Consider the following 24785-nt stretch of genomic DNA (forward strand, 5'->3'; position numbering starts at 1 on the left):
GCTTCCCCTTGATGATGGACGATACCCTAGAAGTGTAATGAAATAAACCCTGTGCTCCCCGACTTGCTAAATGTCACGGTGTTTATCCACAGCAACAGAAGTATCACCAGAACAATTGGGTACCACTTGCTCCATGAAGAATGCCACATTACTCTTTGTTGAGACCTGCTGAGCCTTTTCCTACCTTGTCTGGTTCTGTCTGAGGCCCCTGTTGCTAACTAGTACCTCTCTGCTCTGCTCTTCCTGTTGAAGCCTTTTCTGTCATATACTCTTCTTGACAAACCAAGAGTGGCCTTCTTCCCCCACAGGCAGATGCTTCAGAGAGGCCATGACAGTAATGAGACCACCTGATGAGGACAGGCACGTGACTAAACACCCTGAGCCTCTGCCCTCGTAGTTAGACAAATAACATGTATGTCATTACTCAGCGAGGTCTGAGGGTCTGCATGGAACCCAGCTGTGAGGTACAACAGACCCAGAATGGAATCAGATAGAGGGAAGGGAACTCGAGGAACTAGGGGAACTCGGGGAACTAGGGAACTATATACTCGGGGAGGGAACTAGGATCTGGAACCCTGTTACAAGGTGGATGTGTACTGAGTGCCTCCTTTAATGCCAGGGTGGAAATAAGACAAGCAGGGTAGGGCCCCAACCACCAACTAGCATCCTGAGGAAGGATGAAGAAGGATCTGGCCCTGACTGTTCATTTGGCTCAGGCAGCAGGAGCGGAGGAACGTGCCTAAAGGAGGCCTGAGCTGTGGGTGGCAGGACCACACCTCTCTGGCCTTCAGACACAGCTACCTGCATCCTTCCTACTGACTGACTGTTAGGCAAAGAATTCCTGCTGCCAGGCCAGGGAGAGTTGGGAGGCATTAGCAGCGGGGAGCTGGGAAGTGGGGTGGCTCACACTTAATGGGCTACTGATGGCTTTGAGGACAAAGGCAGTCTCTGAAATGCTTGGAGATACACCCAGAAGAATCTCATGGAGCCAGAGCCAGCCAGAGAGCACCCCAGCATCTGGGAACCTGAGAGGGGCTCACTGGGCAGCCGTCAGTGCCCTGAGCAGGATTACAGAGGAGAACAACACACAGCAAGGATTGTGTCTACCTGACCCCTTGGGGTCGGCTTTGCCGCAGGAAGTCCAGTGTGAGGCCGGGAGTAGAGGCTGTTGTCTTTGGAGTTCTTGAGGGAAACCCAAGGTTTCTAACACTAAGGATGTCCCCTACCCAAGTAATGCCAAAGCTAAAGTCTAAGAGAACAACCTAAGAGAACTTTCCGTTCTGAGCCCCACAGGGAGGATGACAGGTGGGCCAGGGTATGAGGTAACCATGTGGGTTGGTCTCAGTGAATGAATCCCAAACAGAAGGGGCTTAGGTAAAATCTAGCCCACTATAGTGGCTTAGGGAGAAGAGTCAGGGAACTGCCTCCAGGAGGGGCTGGCCCCTAGGAACCCCTTCGCTCCAGCTTTATTAATTTCCAACGAACCCACAGGTCCTCACCTTCTCCAGTCTTGGAGGTATTGATGTCTGAGTCGTCTCGTGTGCCATTCTGGGCCTCCAAGTAGGTGGCAGGGACCCAACCTTGCTCTTCAGATGTGCTCACAAACCACCAGCCTGCATAGGGGACAAGAGAGAAGAGGCTCTGAATGCCTGCAGGATAGTGGAGGCAGGCTGGGGCCAGGATGCGGATGGCAGGAGTGTCCAGGGGCAAGGCACTGACCCAGACAACCTGGACATCTGGGAAATGCCTTGAACAAATACAGCAGAAAAGACAAATATTCTTCCTGAGGAGAGAGTCAGAGACCCCTCCCTCACAGTCATGCACTTTTGATGTAAGCATTAAATTAAGTGTAATGGAAAGAGTGGCACCCCACCCCAGTGTGGAATGCATTGCTCAGGGAGGTGAGGAGAGTTCTGTCCAAACACCAGGGACCTGCCATCTTTCTTCTCAGCCTCGATGGAGTTGGGCAGCCTCTGGCCTTGACAGGCATGGCTGTCTCACAGAGACTGACAGTCAGCAGTTTCTTTTCCCTAGCACGAGTCAGCAATGCTCCCACTTCAGCTGTTCCCAGCTGCCCTTGACGCGCGCTGACCCTGCCATCACAGTAAGTGCACACAGCATCCTCACGTGACCTCTGACAGTCCGGTCACATGACAAAGGCTCATTCATAGCTCTTGTCCATTCATGTTGTCTGCCCATTCGCTTGCTCATTCATTCAAGAATCAGTTACAGAATAAAATATCTGAACCCTAGATCTTGGGACCCCAGGTTGTCTTCAGACGACCCTTATTCCCCCCTCTCTCTCCTCTCCTCTCTCCTTTGTCCTCCACATAATCTGGCCCCAGGACTCCTTTCTGTTTGAGGCAGACTCTCTGGGTCCAGTTCAGCCTGAGAAGACACAGGGGAGGTTCTCCTAGGCACCCCTAAGCTGGGCTGGGTCTGGGAAGGTGGAGGAGAATGCTTCATGGGTGATACCAAAACAACAGAGAGAAGAAACCCAGTAGCTCGTCACGGCTGGGCAGCCCTTAGAACACAAGTCATTCCCTAGGTCTTAAATTAGGCTCTGTCCCTTACAACAGGCCAGAGTTTCCAAAGTCTGTGTGTGGACCAGCCATCCCCATTCTTGTAGACGGTCCCACAGTCCTCTGCTTGATGTTCTGCAAAGCCCATTGAGGCCGTGGCCTGTAGGCCTCAGAGGTCTCGGTTGGGTCACTGACTCTGTTTCCTCTGCTGCTGACAGCTGGGCTAGTTTTCTAGCTCAAATCCCATGACCCAGGGCCCTTGCTGGCTGCCTGGCGTAGGCCACAATGTTCATTTCTTCCAGGGGTGAAAAAGAGGCCTGCAGGAGGCTCCTTCCCCATGGCACAGAGAACTATACAGCATTGACTGGAACCTGAGTATTAGGCCGTCCCTCTGTGCTATGCTATGACAGCAAGACGAGGACATATACATGGACAACCTCTCCAGGGACTTCTCTAGGCCTTCTTGAAGGCCCAAAGGCCTCTGGCATCAGATCCAACACTGGGCCAGAAGAGGACAGCTAGGCATGAGCTACAAGACGACGGGTCTCCGGGTTAAGGAAGAAGGGAGATTTGACTTCTTATGAGAGAACAGTTGAGGCCACTGATTCAGGACAGGGAGGTGCTGGTACCCACCTCTGGGAACAGGGTGGTAGTCAGGCAGGCCAGAGGCTAGAAATACTCTACTGATACTAGTGTTCCAGCTGCTAGGCTGTAGGTGACTTTCAGGGCACCAGACAACCAGACTCACTAAACTTCTGGGAAAGAGAATCGTCCCAGGTGGCTCACATCCTGGGACTGACAAGATAGACTGTCTTTCAGCACCGTTGAGAACTAGAGACTGGGAAGTAGATGCTCACTCTGAGGCCAGGGTCAGGCCGGGGGTGCTGATTGATTGTGGGGGCCTCCAATGACCCTCTGCCTTTAACTCGAATGTGCTGATGTTTGGGTAATAAATACTCTAAGCGTCTGGAGAAGCCCCGTAGGGTCGGCATTCATGGATATGAAGAGGGTTCACTGACCACCTCTCCTGAACCCAGAGGGCCCTGAGCACCACATGCTGGTCAGTAAGCACCAGGCTGGCTTCATTTTGATGTCCAAAGAGGTTTCTCTGTCTATTCTTTGCAGAGATGGGCTAGCAGGCATGGAAGAGCTCTGCTCACTCATGGAGAAGAGCAAGGAGGTAGTTACAGAGACAGCAAGATCACCTACTGCTCCCTGACCCCAGGCTTGATACGGAAGCCTTCCTCCCTCCTCAGCCAGATTCAGGTGGGGGAAACACGATGAAGGCTTGAGTCTCAGTCAATCCTGCTTGCCAGGGTGACCCACAAGAACAAGGGGTGTTCCCAACTTGGGGTCACTTTTCAAGAGGCCCCTGAAAGCCAAAGCTCATGTCTGTATTTGTGGCAACTTCTCAAGGTCCCAGGTGGGAAGGTGGGCGACTTGGTGGTCTGATGGAGGCTGGGTGGTTGTCTTCCAGGAATGGGGCTCCAAAGTCATCCTGGGCAGAAGCTAAGGATGCTAGCCCCTCTATAGGCAGAAGACTTGTGAAGGACACCAAAGATAGTGTTTCTTTGATCTTTGTTTCCAAGATATGAGGCCCAGAACGACTTTCCCAGGGGGATTTTCCTCATCAGCGCTACCAGATTCTTGTCCCTATCCTCTCTTTCCTGTGTAGACCTTTGTCCTGGTCTCAAGGGGCTATGACCTCAGGAGTCAACACTCTTCTTCGTTGGAGGCCTTGTGTCCTCTCCCCTAATTTTCCTCGTGGGCACTTTTCCCTGTACATGTCGCTGCTTTCCTTTCTGTGGAGCCAGGGATATAGATGAAGGCTTTGGTACTAGGTGTGGGGACTGGGCAGAGACTTGCTAAGTGGCTAAATGGCAGTGACACCCAATGGTCAGAGCACCATGGCTAGGTTCCTGTGTACTTCATGTTGTCTCCAGGTAGCCTCTTTAAAATGTGACAAGCCAGGCCAAGTGTGGTGGCACACGTCTTTAATCCCAGTACCCAGGAAGCAGAAACAGGCCAGACTGGTCTACAGGGCAAGGTCCAGGACAGCCAGGGTACAGAGAAACCTGAGGTGTCTGGCCACACCCAAGCACGTCTACTCTCCTGGACATCAACTTAGAACTTCATTCTCTTGCAGGACCCGGGGCTGAGACAGTCATCGTCTTTACAGCCTAGGGGCTGCCTAGGAGTACTGCCTAAGCTTCTACTGCAGCCTGAGCACTCGAGGACTGGGCTGGGTATCTTCCAGGCCCCACTGGTCCCAAGTGATGGCTGTAGAGAAAAGCCTACCACTGTCTCAGTGGTGGGCATCTCCATCAAGCCATGACGGGCAGGCGGAAACACTGCCTAGGTGTGCACCCGGCTCCCTGCAGACTTCCTGGGCTTGCTGACACCCTTGGTGGCTGGCAGGCCTCTCTCAGATGCCACTGACACCAGTTGCTGTAACTGGGGCTCCTGACCCAAGTCATTGCTGTTTTACTGAGGAGCAAATAGGACCCAGACCTCAGAGCACGGCCAACTGGCACGAGCCATGGCAACCTGTGGGGTTTCTAAATGCATTGCAATGCATGTACTTTTCCATCAGAGTGTGTGTGTGTGTGTGTGTGTGTGTGTGTGTGTAAATGGACAAGGGTATACTGGGTGGGAGAGGGGTGGTTATACATGTGTACCCATCTATGTGGGTGGGCACATGTACACAAAGGAACTCAGGAACAGAGCTAGTTCTGCATCTGCATGCATGATACAATTATAGCCAAGTACAGTAAGGACGTTCAACTGCTGATATAGGCTGCTTTATTTACTTAATTCTGAGAAATAATGTCATTGTCATTAAGTTTCCCACTTTAGAGATGAGGAAAGGCTTAAAACCTAGGGAGCTCAGCTAGAGCGCTGAGTCTTAGCCACTCTAGACAGCACAAGTTACTCCTTGACACACGGGGTCCCTCAATACTGTCCCTTATGTTATCCTGGCTTAGTATCGCCTAGCTGTGAGACCGTGGGCAAGCTACTCTCCCTTTCTGATTCTCAGTCTCCATTGTGATATTAGAGTAACTGATGGGGCCCATCTGCCAAGGCTGAAGAGGAGACTCAGAGAAGACACTGGTGGCTGGGCTGGGCTGAGCTAGTCCCAGTGTGGTGGGACTGCTGGTCACTAAGCCTCCACACCCTATGGATGGCTGGGGTATGTGCTTGCCACACAAGCAGGATAGCTATGTCACCTAGAGGGCCCATGGGGCACTGTTGCTGGATGGAGAACAGAACAGCAGGGACTCATTTCAGAGAAGTCTGAGAGAGCACCCTGTGGGCATGTGACCTGGAAGGGGTCTCCAGGCAGAGCCCCAGGCTGGAGAGTCACCCAGACAAATTCCTGCAGCTGCTCTTGTTCCTCCTCCTTCCTCAGGGTCTTTCCCAGGAATCAAAGGCCCATGGGAGAGGCTGCCCTGCTTGCTAGGCCTCAAAAGCACCCCTCTTGATCTTGGTCTAAGAGCCAAGGAGCTAGAGAGATAGAACCAAGAACTGTGCCTAACGTGGTTGCCTAAGGTTGGGGATATGGAAGACATAGACCAGGTCCAGCCCCAGGGAGAGACTGCTCAGGCTCGGGCTCAGGAGCCAGATGCCCCCATCTCAGGCCGCAGGTATCTTCGGCGACTGTATGGTTGTTCACTGAGAGTCTACCTCTCTGGTTAGTTTCAGGGAATGAATTTTGAATATTCCACATGGAGGTGGGGGCGGGGGTGGGATGGGGAAGAGGACGAGGAGCCGCAGAACAGCAGCTGGGGCTGAGCCTCTTCAGGAGGGAGCTGAGCAGGAAGGGATGGGCACCCCCAGGCCACTGCTGTCCCCAGGGTGACCAGGCCACAATGGCCTCCTTAAGTAGGGAGGATAATGAGGTCATTAGTGCTAGAGTGAGGCCAGCTGTATACAATTAGGATGTTAATGAAGTCCTGTGAGGTCACTGCTCGGCCTAGGACAAAGCAGATGGCGGGGGAGGGGAGCCCTACCCCCTCCCCCTCCTCCTGAAATCCTCCCAGTCTTTCCAGATGTTGAGATGTGTCTTCCTGGAGGCCCCCACCCTCCTGGCTTTTCTGGCTCTGCTCACCGGCAGGGACTGGAACAAGTTTGAAACCTGGCTTTACCACTTGGTAACTGGGCCCTCTGTGAGCTCCACTGGCATGCCAGGATAATAATAACTATCTATGGCGGGGGGGCTCCCCTCAATCAGGGACACAGTACTGTCAATCTCCTGGGGTTTTTATTGAGCTCCTGGTATGTGCCAAGCACATACCAGTGAAAGGGAAGCCACCCCCAGGAACACTCGGGAGGCTCTCCTTCCCCAGCCCCCAGGCAGGGCACACAGCTGTGAGGCCAGCCGGAGAGGCTTGTTCTCCCTGCTCCGGTCCTGGTGTCAACCCCATGGCTCAAACCCTGGATTTTAAGACAGGCTACAAGTCCCATTTTGGAATTTGGGAAAACTAGCACCTTTGGGTGAGTTCCAGGCCTTACTTTTGCACCCAATACAGCGTCTTAACTCTTTGTCCCAACTCTTGCTCACCATTAGCTGGCCTGGTCACTGCTGAGCCAGTTCATGTGTGGCACTATCTACCTCTGACGCAGGCCTCCTAAGGCTTCCATACCCAGGTGACAAAGGGTGTCATGGATCCACTAAAGAAACTGCAGACATTTTGGGTCTTGATGGTTTGGATTTGGGGGAGCCAGTAGTTCATCGTATCAGAATCCTCAAGCAGCACCATAACGTGCGGCCATAAATGCCTCCACTCTGAGGCAGTCTTCTGAGGCAGTGCCTTAGAAGTGGTGTGCCTAGGTATCCCTATCTTCTTCCCTTGGAGGAGGCTTGGGAAAGGTAGGAGGTTAGGATTAGCGAGCACCAGCATACACCACCAGGCCATGGCTGAGCCCTGAGGCCCTGGCCTTGGCTTCATCTCCTTCCCGTCTCCTTGCAGCAGATCCAGGGCTTCTCTCTAGAGGGACCAGAGGAACAGGAAACGCAGCCCACTCAGACAGGCTGTGCCTTTAAGAACAGCGAAAGGCTAGCATCCCCGGGCCAGGCCTCCCCTGGTCAGAAGGCTCTGTCACAGCATCCTCCTGCCAAGACACACTCCAGTTCTCAGCGTGTGGCCTCTGCTGTCCAAAGAAAACAGGAGAGGCTTTGGGGCTGGTCAAGGGCTCCCCAGTCCCTCCTGTGTACCCCCACAGAGCGCCTGCCCTCCTGACCCACTCACCTAGTCCTACCCTTGGCACTCATTCTATTTTGTTGTCCAAGGTCCACTCCCTTTCTCCATATGGGGCCTTGAGGCCATAGGGTCCAGAGCCTTCCCAGGGTGCCTGGATTCCAAGACCATGAGCACAAACTGCCTACATCACCATCTGGAAGGTTCCATGGCGTCCATGGCAAGGAGACAGAGGCTGGGCTGCTGCCATCTCTCCTAGCTTGTACCACCCACCTCATTGGATCAACCCATACTTAGGCTGGGGTCTGTCAAGCCAACAGGGCCCTGAGGGAGTCTGGCAGTGTCGTGGGCAAGGTACTGAGAAGGTGGGTCATCTGTGAAGCGTTTGCAGGCAGAGGGGAGCACATAACAGAAGGTAGAAACAGGTTTAATCAAGCGTTCTCTAACTCTATACTGTCTGGGATCAAATCCCAGCCCTGTACTTCCTAACTAATGAACTGTAGCAATTTCTCCATCTGTAAAGTAGCCCTAGATAGCACAGTATATGTAGAAGGATTAGCTAGCCTTCCTTATTCTAACAATTTCATATGTACAGTAATAAAATCGAATTATACGTTAGATAAAAAGATTCAAAATAACACCTGATTTCTAACGACTTGCAAAGAGCTAGCCTCCCACTTTTTAAGTGCAAAGGCATGGAGAAGAAATGAAGACCTCAGGGCTGGGCAGAAGGCTCTTAAGTGATATGTGTGTGTGTGTGTGTGTGTGCGTGTGTCTGAGATTAAGTCTTGGTGACACTGCCATTTGGCTTTGATCTGGGAAGGTCTCCACTGAAAACATGTGGATCTGATAAACTGGGCACTGGTGGTGCATGTCTGTAACATAGCAATGGAAGGCGGAGAAAGGACCACAAGTTCCAGGTCATCCTTTACTGTGTAGTGAGTTTGAGGCCAGCCTTGCCTGCGTGAGATCCTTGGAAGGAAGAAAGGAGGAGGGAAAAGGGAAGGGAGACAGGAGGGAAAAGATGTGTATCTGGCAGCATTTGGGCAGGGAGAGGAATGGAGACTAAGAGGCGTCGTCACTGGGATGTGCAGGGCACCTGGGCACAGCCACACACTGGGCGTGCCATGGAACAAGGCGGCTTGGCTAAGTGCCACACGAGGGCCCAGGCAGCTCCTGCCCTGCATGTGTTAGAGGCTGATGTAAGGCTTGCTGAAGAAACCGGAGATGCCCAGTGATCAGATCCAGAGTGAGGAGAGATTCCCCAGGGATGCTAACTAGGGCTGGATGGAGATTTGCAGACTAACCCAACTATGAGGGACGGGGAGGTTGGGGTTCTGAGAGCCAAGTCACCTGCTAACCTGGTTGGTTGGGATATGCCAAAGCTCAGACTTCTGAATCAGTGTGATTCCTCCTCTCTCTGGGGCTGCAGTGCTGCAGGAGTCCCAGCTGCTGGCTGGCATGTCTACAGAGGGCTGATAGAAGCCTGTCCTTCGAGATGTTTTAATCAGTACAGGGTGAGGACATACATGCTGTGTTGGTGGCACTATCTCATTTAGAAGAGTCTGTGCCGGGTCCAGAAGCCAGCAGGGAGGGGTCTGAACAGATGGTAGAGATGGGTCAGAATCTAACAAGATGCTAAGAATCAAATGGAGAGATGAAAAGGCACAGCCTAATACAGGGACCTTAGATGTGTCTTCCATTTGCTCTTTGGACCTGATGGAGGATGCCAGCTTAGAGATGTGGTGGAGCAGTTAGGAGGATCTGAGTTGTTAGCACCCAGGTTGAGCAGCCTAGAACTGTCTGTAACTCCAGTTCCTGGGGATCTGATGCTTCCGCCTGTGGGTACCTGTACACAAGTACGTATACCCCTACACAGAACCCCACCCACCCACATAATTAAAAATAAATATCTTGTATCAAGGGCTGAGGGTATAGTTAAGTTGGTAGAATGTTTGCCTGGTATTCATGAAGCTCTCGGTTCAATCTCCAGCACTGCATAAAGCAGGTCTAGAGGAACAAGCCTGTGACTCCAGCACCCAGAGGTAGAGAGGACCCTTGGCTACAAGGAGAGTTTCTGGGTACCCTACCACCTATGAGACTCTATCTCAAAAAACCAAAACCAAACCAAAACAACAACAAAATCTTAGGTGGGGATTGGATATAGCCTGGGCAAAGGAAGGTGTTGGATTGGCAACAGGAGGGAAAGAGAAGTCCATCTCCCAACCTGAAATCCCAGGCTGTCCCACGAACGTGACCTGCATAGCTAAGCGGCTGTAGCAGACAAGCATCAGGACTGGGTGGTGACACACAACTTCCCTTCAGCTCTCCTTCAAAGCCCTCCAGCCAGCCCACCCTTCCAGACAAACTGCTTGCCCATCCCGAGGTGGGTCCAACTCCGGTCTCCAGGCTTGTGAGGCAAGCACATTTACCTGCTGAGGAGGTGCACCTCAGCAGCCCTGGTATACCTCACCCCGCAAACTCTGTCTCACAGATGAAGCCTGCCTATTTACTGATTCTTCTCCACGCCGATTTACTGATTTTTCTCGACACCGCCACTGCTACCTTCAAGCAGCCAAGTCTCAAAATATTCAAAGGTGTGGCTTATATCCCATCAGCCTCACCTCCAAGTTACATCTCCTCAGGGCCGTGTAACAGAGTGAAGCAGTGACACCCAGACCAAAGAGGCTTTCCAGTACAAGATCTGTACCCAAGAGTTTTGCCAAGTAATAGTGACAGTTTTCACTATGCCATCACAACAGCTCCAGCACCACCAGGAGAGAGGAATTCTTCAATTCCATTATAACCGTTGGGCAGTGGTGGCGCACGCCTTTAATCCCAGCACTTGGGAGGCAGAGGTAGGCGGATTTCTGAGTTCGAGGCCAGCCTGGTCTACAGAGTGAGTTCCAGGACAGCCCAGGCTATACAGAGAAACCCAGTCTCGAAAAGCAAACAAAAAAACAAAACAAAAAACAAAAAAATTCCGTTATAACTGTATGTATGGGGTCACCATAGCACACAGCTCATCACTGACTGAGCAGTAAGAGCTGCCTCTGTGGCTGTATTTAAAATGATTCACTCATCCTTTTATTTCCAATGAATAAACAACTAAGGTAGCTAGCCCCAACCAGGACGAATGGAGGCTGAGAGAGTTTGAACTTTGCTACAACTGAGAAGGCTAGCTGTATCCTGTCCTCTCTTTTACTGAGGAGATCTGAAGAGAAAGCCAGTCATTGTGGAACATCAAACCAAGACAGGACATTAAGGGGCCAACCATGCCCATTGTGTGAGATAGAGAGGTTGCATATAGTTTTCCTGTACTGCCAAGACCTGCAAGGATCATGCTTGAGTGGATGGGAGGTAGGGTGGATGAAGGTTTCAGGGGACACACCTCCTGTCAGAATTGACACCTGTTTGTCAGCATAGCTGGAGGAAGAGGTTGAAGGAGGAGGCGTTGTGTGCAGGAAGGGGAATCTGAAATCCCATGGCTTGCCAGGGTTGTGGGGAGAGGGAAAACAAACCAACAAGCAGTCACTGGGGAAGAGCAAAGTGCCCAGCAGCAGGCCTGGCTTTATTTTGGCAGTGTGGAGCTAAGAGTGGGGACCCCTCCTTGGTTGTTAATTTTAGGGGGGTAGGTGGCAGTGCTGGGGATTACCCAGGATCTCATGAGGGACCCACCAGTGATCTAGTCCCCAGACTGTCTGGTGATTTCACTTGTTTTATTTTTGTCTGTTAGTTTTTTTGTGATTTTTGTGAGTGTGTGTCTTGTGCATACAGGTGCCTTTGGAGGCCAGAAGAAGGTGTCTCATGCCCTGGAACTGGATTTACAAGTGGCTGTAAGCCACCTGATAGGTACAGGTACTAGGAATGGAACTGAGTCCTCTGGAAGGAGCGAGTGTTCCCTCCAGTACCTAAGAAGGGCACACGGATGGGTTTGTGTATGGCTTCCCTTTTCTCTGTTTGCTAAAACCAGAAGTTTCCTGGCCTTAGAACTGAGAAGGTTTCTAAGATCTGCAGCCCCCCCCCCACAGCTGAGCCCAGCCCCTCTTCAGTTGGGCAAAAATAAAACGGGGGCAACTACAACTTTAAAGACCATCTCCATAAACAAAACAAACCCACTCTACAATTTGTTGAGGGCATTCCTCCCTCCAAACGCTCCTTATTTAATCTCTGGGGAATTTTAAATAGAGGGCTTGCAAAAATTCTGCACCGCCTGACGTCAGCAGCTTTCTGACAACGTGGATTCCTCTGTGTGGTATGGGGAGCAGCCGCCACCGATGCCCAGGCTTTTCCAGGCTCCTTTCCCAGTTGGAAATTGGGAGCTGCTGGTGTCACCCTAGTATACTGTGAGGCAGGAGAGGGTGTCCCACTTGGGGTCCCCCAAGCCCTCAAACAGCCCATCAAGGGATCTGAGCAACACCTGTACTAGAGTGTGTCTCAGCTGACAACTTAAAAAATGTAAATATGCTTTTCAGAAAGATGTCTTCCTGTGCCATACAATGAATGGAAAACCACTATCCCAAGTAGAAGATAACCAGAAAAACACATACAGCAATGCCTTGAGGTTCAGCAAGACACTGAGGCAAGTTCAGCAAGCTCCTCAATTCGGCCAGATTTTCCCCTTAAACAAAGGCTATCAGCCAATGTACGGAGACTCTAGGAACCCCAGTGAACACTTTCTCCTTGGCCGGATGTGGAGTGAGGGAGATAAGAAACTGCTCGGCAGGTGTCCAGCAGTCCACATGTACGAACCACTCTCTGGGAAACACTTAGTGCTGTGGCTTAGCATTCTGCAGGCCCTGGGCTACAGGCCTTAGATAGCCTACAAACTACTTCCTCCTGAAGAATGGGGACAGACCCCTGTCCTCCTTACTCTACTGCTACTAAGGTAATAGATGGGAAACTTGTTTTGAAAAGTCTCTAGGTTGCTTGATGATGGGGGAAATTTGGGAATCCACCAGACCTCTTTGCCTGCAGATGTCATGTACTGCCAGGGACTAGGAGGTTGCATACCCCTGCCTGTCAAGAGAAAAAGGGTAGGAAGTAACTACCACTTGGCTATTTTCTTTCTCTATAGCCGCATGGGATTCAAGTTTTATCCCACTTTTACAGATAGAAAGCCTGGAGCAGACAGTTGGCTGCATGCTGGTCAAGGGCTTGCTAGTCACAGGCTGGCTACTTAGTAGCGTGGGAGCTGAGCACTAGAATTTTATGATCCCTTGGGGGAAAGAATTTCTGTCTTGTTCTTTTTGGTCCCATGGGACTCAAGAGTTCTCTCTTGTGTTAGTTTCTCTGTTTCATCACTGTGTTCAGGCCCTGTCCCTCAAGCCACCCCCTCTGTAAAGTTGTCTCCCTCTCCACTGCCACTAATTTCCTCCCCTCAACTGCCAACACCCTGTCCTGAGGTTTGAGTTGACCGTGGCCCAGCTAGAGTAAGAGATCTCTGGGGACAGCGTCTTGTTGCTGAGCTTAGCATCTTGTGGAGCCCCTAGCCTGGCTTGGGTGTTTTGGACAGAGGAGGAGGGGCTTAATAAGTGGTTGTTGAGAACACAGGCTTCTCCCTTCTTTGCTCTACATAGTTACTCCAATCCTTTCTGCATAGGCTCAAGAGCTCCCACACGCAGCTCTTGGGGTCCGTGTGAGCTGATGCTGGGCTGACTCTCCTCAGCCCCCATCTCTCTAGCCCAGGGCCTTGTGTCTGCTAGAACGGAGGGCTGCTATTCCTTGGGCAATCCTTCTCCAGTTCCCCAATGCTGGGAAGTTACGGACAGCACCTCCTCTCACTCAGGGACATCTGACCTAGGGAACTGAAACACAGACTATTGTTGTTGGCTGTCTAACTGGCTCTAGCCATGCAGGAGGCAGACACTCCCATCCATGAGAGCTGGAACCCCTGCAACCTGGGGGTGAACCCAGCTGGAGCATTTCTACTCGGGCCTCTCCCCTCACAGGAATGGAAAATAGAACTTCAGGGAGGACAGAAGGCCACTCACCAGGGACAGGCCTACTCCCAGGTTAAGGCTCCTAGAGGAACGAGAGGAGGTGCTCATCTGGGTAAGCCATGCAGTCTAGCCACAGACTCCATTGGAATCATATGCACAGGTCTGCATACCAGGACCCACAAAGAAGCCCTCCCGAATGGGTACAACTTGGAGCTCTTGAGTGGGCTACCTCAGAGACCTGCTCCCCTTACCCCTGAGAACATAGGGGAGACAGCTACATCCAAAACAGCTCCCTTGCCACGGCGCCCTACCCAGTGCCTACAAAACCACAGGGGTGGTTACCTGGGTGTTGCACACACCTGAAGGCCTGGAATATGGCACTCCATGGCCATGGATGTTTGATCTGTACAGCCGAGGTCACGTTACTACACCGCAGGACTGTGGGGTAATAACTGCAGGAAAGGGCATTCTGCCCCGTGCCTGGCATAAACGGAATCTTAGACCACTTACCTGCCATATGCAAAGGCTTCTCATACTCAGTCTCCAGAAAGTAGTGAATCACTAAACCGCCTTATCCTGGGATGACTATCTTGGAGCCTTGGAGGGGTTTGCAGTAAGCAAAAGGCTCTCTGAACTTCCTGGTCCACCTCACTGGCATGTCACCAAGCACCAACTTATTTCCTTGGTTCCTGAGAATGTGTCTAATGTAGATGCTACCCCAGTGCCAGAGAAAGATCACCTCAAACCAAATATTTCCCTAATCCATGCCCAGTTTACTATATACTCTCCACAGTGATTGGCCACACAGTGGTGACAGACACATAGGATTACCAATGAGAGAGGCGGCTCTCCCAATACTCCCAACACTAGAAAGGAGGGACATAAGGGATGTCTTCTTAGCTGAGCAATAATAAGTAACTCTGTTTCCTCTTTAATTCTTCGCCAAGGTCTTTGTAACATATCTCTGTGCCTGACACACATCACAGGAGATAAAGGTCTGTATGGGAAGAAATGAACAGAAGCTTCGAATGTCTCTCCTGACTACACGCCTGCTTGCTTGCTTGGCTCTGGATTTCTCCATTTCTCAATAAGGCTGATCAATAACCTCTCTTCTGTTAGAAGTAAGAGAGGATGCTGGAGAGGTAACTGACTTAGACTGCTCTCCATATTCTCAGCTGCCAAGTTGTCCAGCCAATTCTGAGCTCTTGGAGGGGGAACTCCATTCCAGAAATACTCTTTAGTGAGAAGGCCTAGCTAGAGTCTAACAGCAGAAGGGGGGGGGGAGGGCGGAGAAGAGGCAGAGATGGGCTATGTACATCTTCTTCCTCTAAGTATATTTTGGCAATCACAGGCCCAAGATACTCCTATTGAAGTTCCTAATAGCCACAGCATGCTACAACATTATTCCACAGAGAAGAGGCAGTATTGGTAATAACACGCAACATCTCTATCCCCTTCCTCCTGCCTTGGCCTCTAGATCAGAACCTGCCCCACCCAGGAACCACATCTACAAGGTAAGGTGGTGGGCTGTCTTCATGAGGTTTGAGAGATGAGGCTGCTCAGGGCAGACTGGACAGAGGTCTAAAACTGTTCCCTGTGGCTGTATCAATGTCAAGAGCTTTGACCCCACTGTAAGCAGAGGCCGTCTGGATCCAAGGAGGTAAGTTTGCATTTGCCTATTCACTGAGGCCTAGGACAGTGCTGGGCCCTAGAAGCAGGAGAGAGTAAATCCTTAGAAAGGGAGCCAGTGACACAGGACCCCTGGATGCTAAGTTTCCTTACGCAAAGCCCAGATGATGAGCTAAACTCCCTCGCTCTTTTCCAATGATGGCTGGTTACAATCCTACTTTGGCAACAAGGTCCACACATCCCCTAAGATCTGCTTAGCGCCTGGGCACCATGCCCCCACACAAAGCCATGGCTCTGCCATTCTAATGCCCAGGAGTTGGGCAGTGTCTGAGGCTTGCCTGGGAACACCAGTTGAGGCCAGAGAAAAGGATGAGAAGTAGCTCCCACCCCTGGGGCTAGGCTAGACCCCAACATCCCAGTGTGCTAAGCTATATTCTCCTTTGAGACTGCCATCATCACATACTGTGAAAGTATATGGCGCACACGCAGAAACAGCCTGGATCCTTCGATGGTGACTGTGTCAGTGGAGAGGAAGTCCCAGGAAGACAGGAAGACTCTGAGAAAGTGGGATTCCCCAGTTCACCTCAAAGAGGAATGGGGAAGGCAAATTGCTCAGGGCAATTCCCAGGCCCAACACCAATGTGGCTCAGTGGAGCTCTCCAAGCTGGGCCTGTGAGAAGGCTCCCTGGCTTGAATCCTGGCCTCTTTAAGGCTCAAAGCTATGGTGTTCACAGATCTTGTTTAAACTGGAGAGGGTGGGGGAGGGGCCGAGGGAAACTACATTCTTCCCCACCAAAGCCAAGAGTCTAAAGTAATACTTCTGGTTGTAAGTGATCGCAGTCTGTTTGTGATTATGGCTCCGGCTTTCTGGCAGGGCAGCCCTGGAACCCCACAGTCTTGCTGACGGGAGGGACACTCTCCTTCACTTGGGTAATCTTGTCCTCATCTGACATGACCAAAGACATTCATCAGCCCCTCTGCTTCCAACAGTTTTCCATGGCAACTCCTCAAAAACATTATTTAAAGAGGGGGGAAAAAGCCACCCCAAAACCCTATCTTTCTGTTCCAGGCATGTCCTAGAGAATCCAAGACGCACCAGCTGCCCCAGTGGCTGATGTCATCTGGGGGGAGGGGGCACGGAACCACCCCCTCCCTCTTCCTTTCATCAGAGAGAACAATGCATGCACACATGGAAGCCCCTTAGTTGCCACAGTAAGAAGTGGCTCAGGGAAGCTCAGCTGTTCTCGCTCCGGAAATTTAATCTGCAAAGCATTTGGCCTCGAAGTCAATTCCAGAGGTGTCCAGGAGTCCGAGAGCCCTGTGATAACTGTGACAAACCCAGGGATGCTTGCAGCCATTGACCCATTTGGCAGCTGGGGAGAGCTGGCTGGGGGGTGGTCAACATGGCCACTTTCCCCTCCCCTGTGCCTCCTGTGTGGAGAGAGACTTGTGTTTACACAGGCGGGGGGTTGGGGGGAGGCGAGGGGTGTAGCATAATTCTAAGATCTCCACACCGTGAGACAGAGAGGCTACTTCTGGCTCAGTTGATAAAAGTGTAATGGTTAGGGAATTGGGGAGCCCCAGATCAAAGAAGCAACTGTAGGCACTGCTGTCACCTCTTTCCTCTTCAGGCAAGGGAAGCTGGTGTTCTAAGGGACAAAGTGGCTTGAGGTCACCCATTAACTGGTAGCTGAGCTTAGAGCCCAGATTGACCAAGAACACCTTATGCAAAGCCCAGCTTCCTTCCAGAATGGCTCTACAACTCTGCCCATTAACACGACACCCGAGTGCTGTGCCGAGTGGCAATCCCTTGACCCAGTTCCTCGGGGAAGAAGTGAGCATCTGGAGCTGGGAGCAAGCACAACCAGACTAGAGAGAGCTTAGTCAGTCAATAGGGTCATGGTAGGAGCCTGTGTTGATGCTGTAGGTGCTGGCTGGTACAGGGACCTAAGGCCGAGTGTTCTTGCCACACTTGGCTTGCTATCTGTCTCCTCCCAACAAACCAGCTCAAACCAGCCAACAACTCAGCTATGTGAGCACCACGAGCCACGGGCAGGCTGGGGCCCTGTGAGAACAGGAAACAAATGAGAAAGACCGAGTGTCCAGGGGTGCCAGACCTAGGTACCTAGCCAACCGCAACAGAGAGCTTCTTGAAAGTAGTCTGCAGGGGCCAAGTCTGGGGTCTGACGGGGACCAGCTAGCCAGGGGCAGTACCGAGTCCTCTGGAGCATACCAGTTTATCCCCAGCTTCACTATAGAGCTTAGGCTAGACAAGCAAGTCTGCATTTTCTGACTGTGTGTGCAGACGGTGTTAGAGGAATGAGTCTCTAAATACACAGGGCTGGGGAAGGGCCCTTGGCTACAGCCTAAAGGGCCCAGTTGGGAGCAGGGATTTGGCAGGCAGAGTGGCCTGAAAGCCCTGCTCCTGTCCACTGATACCTGTTATGTTACTTCTAAAGCTTTAGAGGCTGGCTCCCCAGTATCAAAGTCCCAGAGCCAAAAGGCAGCCCTGCCTACCTCCTTCCCTCCGCAAGTCAGGGAATAACTGCTATTTGATATCACCCAGTAGGTCCTTTTAGCCTAGTTACTGCAGCTGAACTCAGCTACTCAAGGGCAACTCCTTCCTTCAGCCAGATCTTATCAGCCCCTTCCACCTATTCACCCTGCAGGCAACGCCTGACTTCTCCACCCTGCCAAGTTGCCTGCCATTCCTTTGTTCAAGATGTGCCTTCTTCAGAAGACTTCTCTCCACCCAGCTCAGCACTGAGCCCCCACTAAACCCATAGCGCCCAGTCCATGTGCCATTCTGAACGCTAGCCTCCTGTGGTCAACCTCGCCTTGCTTTTGGCTTTACATAGTAAATGGTAACCAGCTCACAGTATCTGTATTACACGTTGAGTCTCAGAGATGTCACTGTCAGCAAGGGCAAGACAATGGCGGAGTCCTGTCCGTTGCTCTGCCCCAGTCCTACGCATGCCTGTGGCTCACACTGTAGGTTCTCGATGCCTGCCAGCTTCGGAAGCAGAATTTCCCTGAGTACTGGAGGCTGGCATAGAGGGACGAGAGGAGACAAAGGTCTATTCCATATGGCATGGGGCTAGAGGATAGGGGCTGGGATGGTTCTGTTCGGGTACAAGCAAAGAAAGGCAACATGGACTGGAGGTACCTGGACTAGTGCCTGGGAGACAGAGCTCAGGCTATACCCAAGCCCCTCCAGACCTACCACTCACATGGTCCAGCTCCTCCTGAAGGACCTGGGGAGCCAAGATGGGGAATGCAGGACCCCTTCTCCACCCTCCTTCACTGTCTCTCTGACCTGTAGCCCTTGGCCTTTTCCAGCTCTAGAGGAACTGACTTCTGCTTCCTAGCATTTAGGGTATGGGGAAGTCACGCAGCAAAGCTTCCTGGGGTTTACCCTTCCAAGGAAGCAAAACTCCAGGCTGCAAGCACTCAGACTCCCAACCCAGGCAGACTATGCCATATAAAGCTCATGCCAGCCTTCCCGGCTGTGCAACCTTGGGGCAAGTTACCTCACGTCTCTGGGTCCCAGTTTCCTCCCAGGAGAGAGAAAACACCAAGCTCCACCTTGTCTCTTACCAAGAGGTTTGAAAAATGGCATGCTTTTCTATCCTGTGAAACTTAAAATATTATGATTCAGAAAGAGATGACCTTGGAAAATGCTCAAAATCCCCAGCTAGCTGGCAGGAGCAGCCATTTCCCCAGGTGGCCTTGACCTCTGTGATGATGCTTCCCAGCAGGCATCGGAGAGAACAGACATTCCGACTTCTGGCCACTTAGGTTTCAAGACATAGTGAGCCAAAGGTGGCTGTGCCGGTGCTGACAGACCAGACCGTAGGAGAGGGAGACATAGCTGCATGCGTCAGCTTCGGATCTAGGCACAGTTTGCTCACTTTACCATTAGTCCTTGGCAGACTGACTCTGAGTTTGGCTTTCTGTCACCCCCTGTGGCTCTCCTGGACCATTCCCCCACAATCCAGTCCAATAGAAGCTTGAGAGAAACAAATGAATTTTAGCAGGAGCCTGAGAGATGCCCAGAGAGGAAGGGAAATTGAGAGCACGGGCCGAGACAATGAAGCTCAAATGATAGTTTCATATCAAACATTTCTATCGGAAGGGGATGGACTTGGGCTATAGGAACCAGAAGCTTTCCTCCACTCTGAGGGACTCACTGGGCTCTAAGCTGGGGAACCCCATTGCACACAGACTTCAAAAGATTTCTCAGGTCATGTGAGCTAACTGGGTCGCCCCAGTTGATCCCCACCTTAAGGCTAGGATTCTTGGTCAGCACTGGACACCTAGAGGATGAGGTTATGGAATCTTAAAAGATGCTGATAGGAATGAGGGTGGTTGCCGTGGGCTACCCTCAGCTACCGCAGTGATTACTGAAAACCCAAGTGCTGAAGTGTGTGATATCAGCAGCCACCGGGTGAGCCAGGGAGAGAACAGGGAAGGGGCATGTTTTCAACCCAAATTCCCTGAGGTTCTGACAAATTACACTCCCCACAAAGTACCCTGCACTTAGCTAAAGCCCGTTACGTAAGAGCAGAGGACACATGGGAAGAGCTTCTTCCCTAGACTTCAGCTGGGGAGTGAGACCTGCCACTTCTACTGGGGACATTCGTGTGTGTGTGTGTGTGTGTGTGTGTGTGTGTGTGTGTGTGTTGGGAGGTGGGCAGGCTCTCCAGGATTGCTGACTCACAAGGCAAGAGTAGGCTGAATCAGAAGAGTCACCTCTGTCTACAGAGACAGCGTCAGGTGAAGGTGACTGGCTGTTCTTCCTGTCCAACCTGAGCAGTTGGAAGTGAGACAGGGAAAGTCCAGCACTGTTGCCCTGCCCTGTCACCTGGCAGCTTGCTCCTGGCATGGGGCTGGGAGTGCTCAGCACTGACAAACTCTTGGATGCCTTCCTAACACAGCCATGGCTCGTGTAGCTTGAAGGAAGAACTATTTCTAGAGCCTCCCTGTCCCCCAACACCTACTCCTGCTGCCCTCCTCGAGAGCCAGGAAGGTGGGTGCCAAGCTCCCCTCAACAGGCAGTCCTCCTGCTATTGGAAGCCTGTGGCAAATTGACACGGGACTGCCCAACGTCCCACACTGCTTCTGCTTTGAGTGCCTAGTCCCTGCCCACCACCCCACACTCCCCTCCTCATCCAGAAGCCCACCCTCCCCTGCCTCCAGGCCCAGTCTTGGCCCCCAGCACCTCAGCTCCGCACCAGATGACAGAACTTTGATGGCCGGCATGGCGGTATCCTACGTGGGCCCCTTACTGCTGGCCTTGTGTAAAGCATCCTGGTTGAAGGGGTTTGTTCTTGAGTCTGGCCTCTGTCACAAGTCCCTTTTTTGTCACAGGTTGGGGCAAGGACTACTGTGCAGTTAAGAGCTCCAGAGGAGGTGGCTCTGGCCGGTGCAGTCCTAACGTCACGGGCAGCAATCCCTCTGCTGCTGTCTCTGCCTCACAGGCTTGAGAAGCTGCTAGAACCCTGAGTATAATTTACCCACTGGTCATGTAGGGAAACTGGCCCAGGACGGTAAACTGTGCATTGCTGTACCAGTCTGGTATGGTTTTGTTTTTGAGACATGATCTCGTAGAGTCCAGACTGGCCTCAAAATTTCTATGTAGCCAAGGATGACTCTTGTCTCTACCCTCCAAGTGCTGGGGCTACCGATGTGTACCATCACAAGTAATCTATGTAGTGTTAGGTGTCAAACCATGCTTTGTGCATGTTAGGCTAACAGTGCCATCTTACAGCATTGCAAATTCCCAGTCCAGGAACCTAGCTATTATGGCATTGGGCACTTGCTGTGTCTCTGTCCCTGAACATGGAGCCCTTTTGAATTAGAGGACTCCAACTTTATAGCAGGGGCTGTACGGTTGTTACATAGGTAAGACAATCGATGCTTAGAGGATCCAAGAAACTTTCCGAGGGACACAAAGAAATCAAAGTCACAACCAGGCTTATCTGTCTTGAAGCCTGAGATTTTCATTAGGAGACTATTCTGCAACCTCAGTTCTAAGATGATCTCTGTCCTACAGTGAATAAGGTTGGGCTGACAGGCCCTGGGCTGGCTTTGCTCGGGGATTTATGCTCTCTGGCCCTTTCTCCTCCAGCCAGCGTCATGAAGTGAACATACTGCATACCAGAGATGGCCTTGGACCTGAATGGACTTAGGAATTGCTGATTAGGCAAATATAGCAGGGACACACATGCATTTAGGAAGAGAAGAGTCACAAGAGAGCAAGGCTTTCTGACGCTCCCACAGGACCTTGTGAGGGCCAGACAATCCCTCCAAATGCACACTGACTAGGGAGCCTCACTCTTACCAGGCTGTTTTGGAGATAGGGTTGTTGGTTCATTAATCCGAGATGCATCTGGCAATGGACTACCCTTTCTAGAAACAGCCTAGCATGTCTTTACTGGGGTGTCCATTTCTTAAGCAGCACAGGCTGGAAGTCTGGGTCAGCATTCAGGTTGTTCCTTCGTCAAGCAAAGAGACTTTAGAAGCTAAACAGAGTCAACTTAAGACAGCGGAAAGCCTAGCAAGCTTTGCCAAGTGGGTGAGATTGATCAGGGGGTGGGGCTGCTTGCTGCCAAGTATAACCACACGAGTTTCGATTGACCCAGTAGGAGAGGAGGAGAGAGCCACCTCCCATGTGTTATCCTTCAAACACCACATGCGAGCTGTGGTGTGAATGCCCCCTAGCAGCCCCTACTCTTAAGAAATAAATGTAAGGGTTTTTTTTTGTTTTTGTTTTTTGTTTTTTTTTGGTTTTTCGAGACAGGGTTTCTCTGTGTAGCCCTGGCTGTCCTGGAACTCACTCTGTAGACCAGGCTGGCCTCGAACTCAGAAATCCGCCTGCCTCTGCCTCCCAAGTGCTGGGATTAAAGGCGTGTACCACCACCACCCGGCTGAAATAAATGTAAGTTAAAAAAACAAAATGAAAGCTGCCCTATCTATCCCCACAGTACAGCCCACATCTTAGGAGTTTGAATTCTCGCATCAATTAGATATGAACCCTCTGGGTATATAAGCCATTATCACAACGCCTGGGACAAAGGAAACATTCAAATAACATGAGATCAACAGATGAGCGTATTAACGAGCACTTTTATAAAAAGTCCCTGTGGTACAGATCACTTCCCTCTTTTACTGTGGAAAAAAGAAAACTGAAGGGCTGGAAAGATGGCTCAACAGTTAATAGCACTTGTTGTTCTTACAGAGGACCCGAGTTCAGTCTGCAGCACCCGTATGTCCTTCAATAACTCCAGTCCTAGAGAATCGGATGCCGTCTTCTGGCCTCTGCAGGCACCAGGTATGTATGTGGTGGACAGACATACATGAAGGCAAACACTAATATATATAAAATAAAATAAATAAATCTAAAGAAGCATTTTTAAAGAAGCAAACTGATTCTTGTTCCTAACACCAAAGTAACATGGATTTTCTTCTCCCCCTCTCCCCCCCTTACACACACAGACACACGACACACACACACACACACACACACACACACACACACAGAGTGCTGAGGGTGGAATCCAGGCTTTGAGCATGTTAATCGGGCACTCCACCACAGAGCAGGCTCCTCAGCCTGAAGCATTAGATCTGAAACCCAGTATTTGAATTCTGGGTTCTTTCTTGCATACATACTCTCTGCTTACGTACACAGCCTCTCGAATAAATGGTTGCAGACACCGATGTTTTGGGGTACCCCTTACCCAAATAGCTCTCTTACACATGCCTTCTAGCTGACAGGAATAAATGCAAAATATTTGTCCCACAAGCTGGGTGACCTGAGTTTGATCCTTGATCCCCAGAATCTCTAGGAAGAAGGAGCAAACCAACTCTGGAAACTGGTCCTCTGACCTCCACAATAATGCCTGTTCCCTCTCCTCCCTCTCCCTCTCCCTCTCCCCCCTCTCCCTCTCCCTCTCCCTCCCCTCCCTCTCCCTCTCCCTCTCCCCCCTCTCCCTCTCCCCCCTCTCCCTCTCCGTCTCCCCCTCCCCCCCCTCCCTCTCCCCCTCTCCCTCCCCCTCTCCCTTTCCCTCTCCCCTCCACAGATTAACAACAAACATGTCCCCCCTACAGTCGCTGCTGAAGAAGTTAGCTAAGTAGTTATAATCACACCCCTGTGCCAACTCTTCTGGATTCTGCTGATTGAATTAGGGCTATATATCTCATCTAAGGCCTGTTAATCCATTGGCTGACAAAAAGTCAATCAGATACATGTGCGTGTATGTGTATGTGTGTGTGTGTATTCATATATATATCTTATTTTCTCACTAGAAAGTTAGTAGATTGATAAGAATATATTCATGTGTGTGTGTGTGTGTGTGTGTGAAAGAAAGGATATCTCCTTATGTTTCTCAGATGAGCCTCCAACTTGTAGACTCAAACGATTCTCCTGCCTCAGCCTGCCCATGAACCAGAGCCACAAGTGTGCAAGTTTCCAGCTCAAACTTTAAAATATGAACTCAGAACCAGAGGCTATAGCGAATGGTTCATAGCTATCTCAATGCAAAACTCACGGAGGTTGGGGCGCATGAATCACCCAGTGTGAACACGCTGCCATCTTGGGTGAACAAGGATTAGCTGGTGTGCAGTGAGAAGTACACAGCTGTCCTCTGAGTCAATGTGGTACCAAAGAGAGAGGGAGTGGAACACACACGCTCACACTGACACGTATGCACATATACAGTAGATGTACATACAGGTGTGCACACGCACGCATATAAGGTGGACGCACATATACCTACAATACATACACATTCACATACACATGCACACACACACACACACGTTTTCTCCCTCCCTCCCTTCCCCCTCTCTCCTTCTCTTTCTCAAGCAAGAGGCAGGAGGCAGAGAGGGAGCCAAGAAAGGACAAGAGCAAGGCCTGTGCTGACCTTTCCTCTCAGTCCCAGCCTCAGCCTCCCCAGGCTGGGACTCACATCTCACTCTTGGCTCTGTGAGAGTCTCCCGTAGTCTTTCCACAGTCTCTTGAGCAAGTGAGAGGAATTTCCAGCCTTTAGTCACAGACCAAATGTACTGAAGCACTGCTTGGGAAGGATAAAGATTCCCAAGGCACAGTTTTCTCACTGGGAATCCGAATGGACTGACAAGAGCTCAAAATCCCTTGTTTCCAAGGAAGGGTGAGAACCTTCCGTGTATCACGCCAAGGCCAGGAAGTAAGCGAAGACTCGGATGAAAGCTGAAGCAGGAGAAATTCTGTTGACTCATCTCCACACTCCCTGCCCTGGCTGCAGTCTTGGAAGGAAACAATCCTGGAAAGCTGGAGGCAGCTCTGCTCAACATGGAAACTAAGCAACCAGGACCCTGACATCACCGGTCTACAGACGTCAGACCTGCTACGCCTGCCAGAAGATGCAGCTGATACGGTCTCCGAGATACAAGAATGTCCCACAAGGAGACATGTCGGGTACCAAAGGCTGAAGAGGTCAAGGTGTTTCCACAGA

The 24785-nt window shown here is 51.2% G+C and overlaps 1 protein-coding gene across 3 annotated transcripts in view; it reads right to left on the reverse strand.

Annotated features, from left to right (window-relative positions):
• The window catches only part of Sh3pxd2a (SH3 and PX domains 2A), a 200814-nt gene that overhangs the window by 20193 nt on the left and 155836 nt on the right, over positions 1 to 24785 (reverse strand). For all 3 annotated transcript variants that reach the window (XM_028772972.1, XM_028772977.1, XM_028772963.1), the window contains one exon: positions 1500 to 1613. In XM_028772972.1, the coding sequence (XP_028628805.1) occupies positions 1500 to 1613 (114 nt within the window). The remainder of the gene's footprint in view (positions 1 to 1499; positions 1614 to 24785) is intronic.

Source organism: Grammomys surdaster, unplaced genomic scaffold (assembly GCF_004785775.1).
Source record: "Grammomys surdaster isolate TR1022 unplaced genomic scaffold, NIH_TR_1.0 66, whole genome shotgun sequence".
Classification (NCBI taxonomy): Eukaryota; Metazoa; Chordata; class Mammalia; order Rodentia; family Muridae; genus Grammomys; species Grammomys surdaster.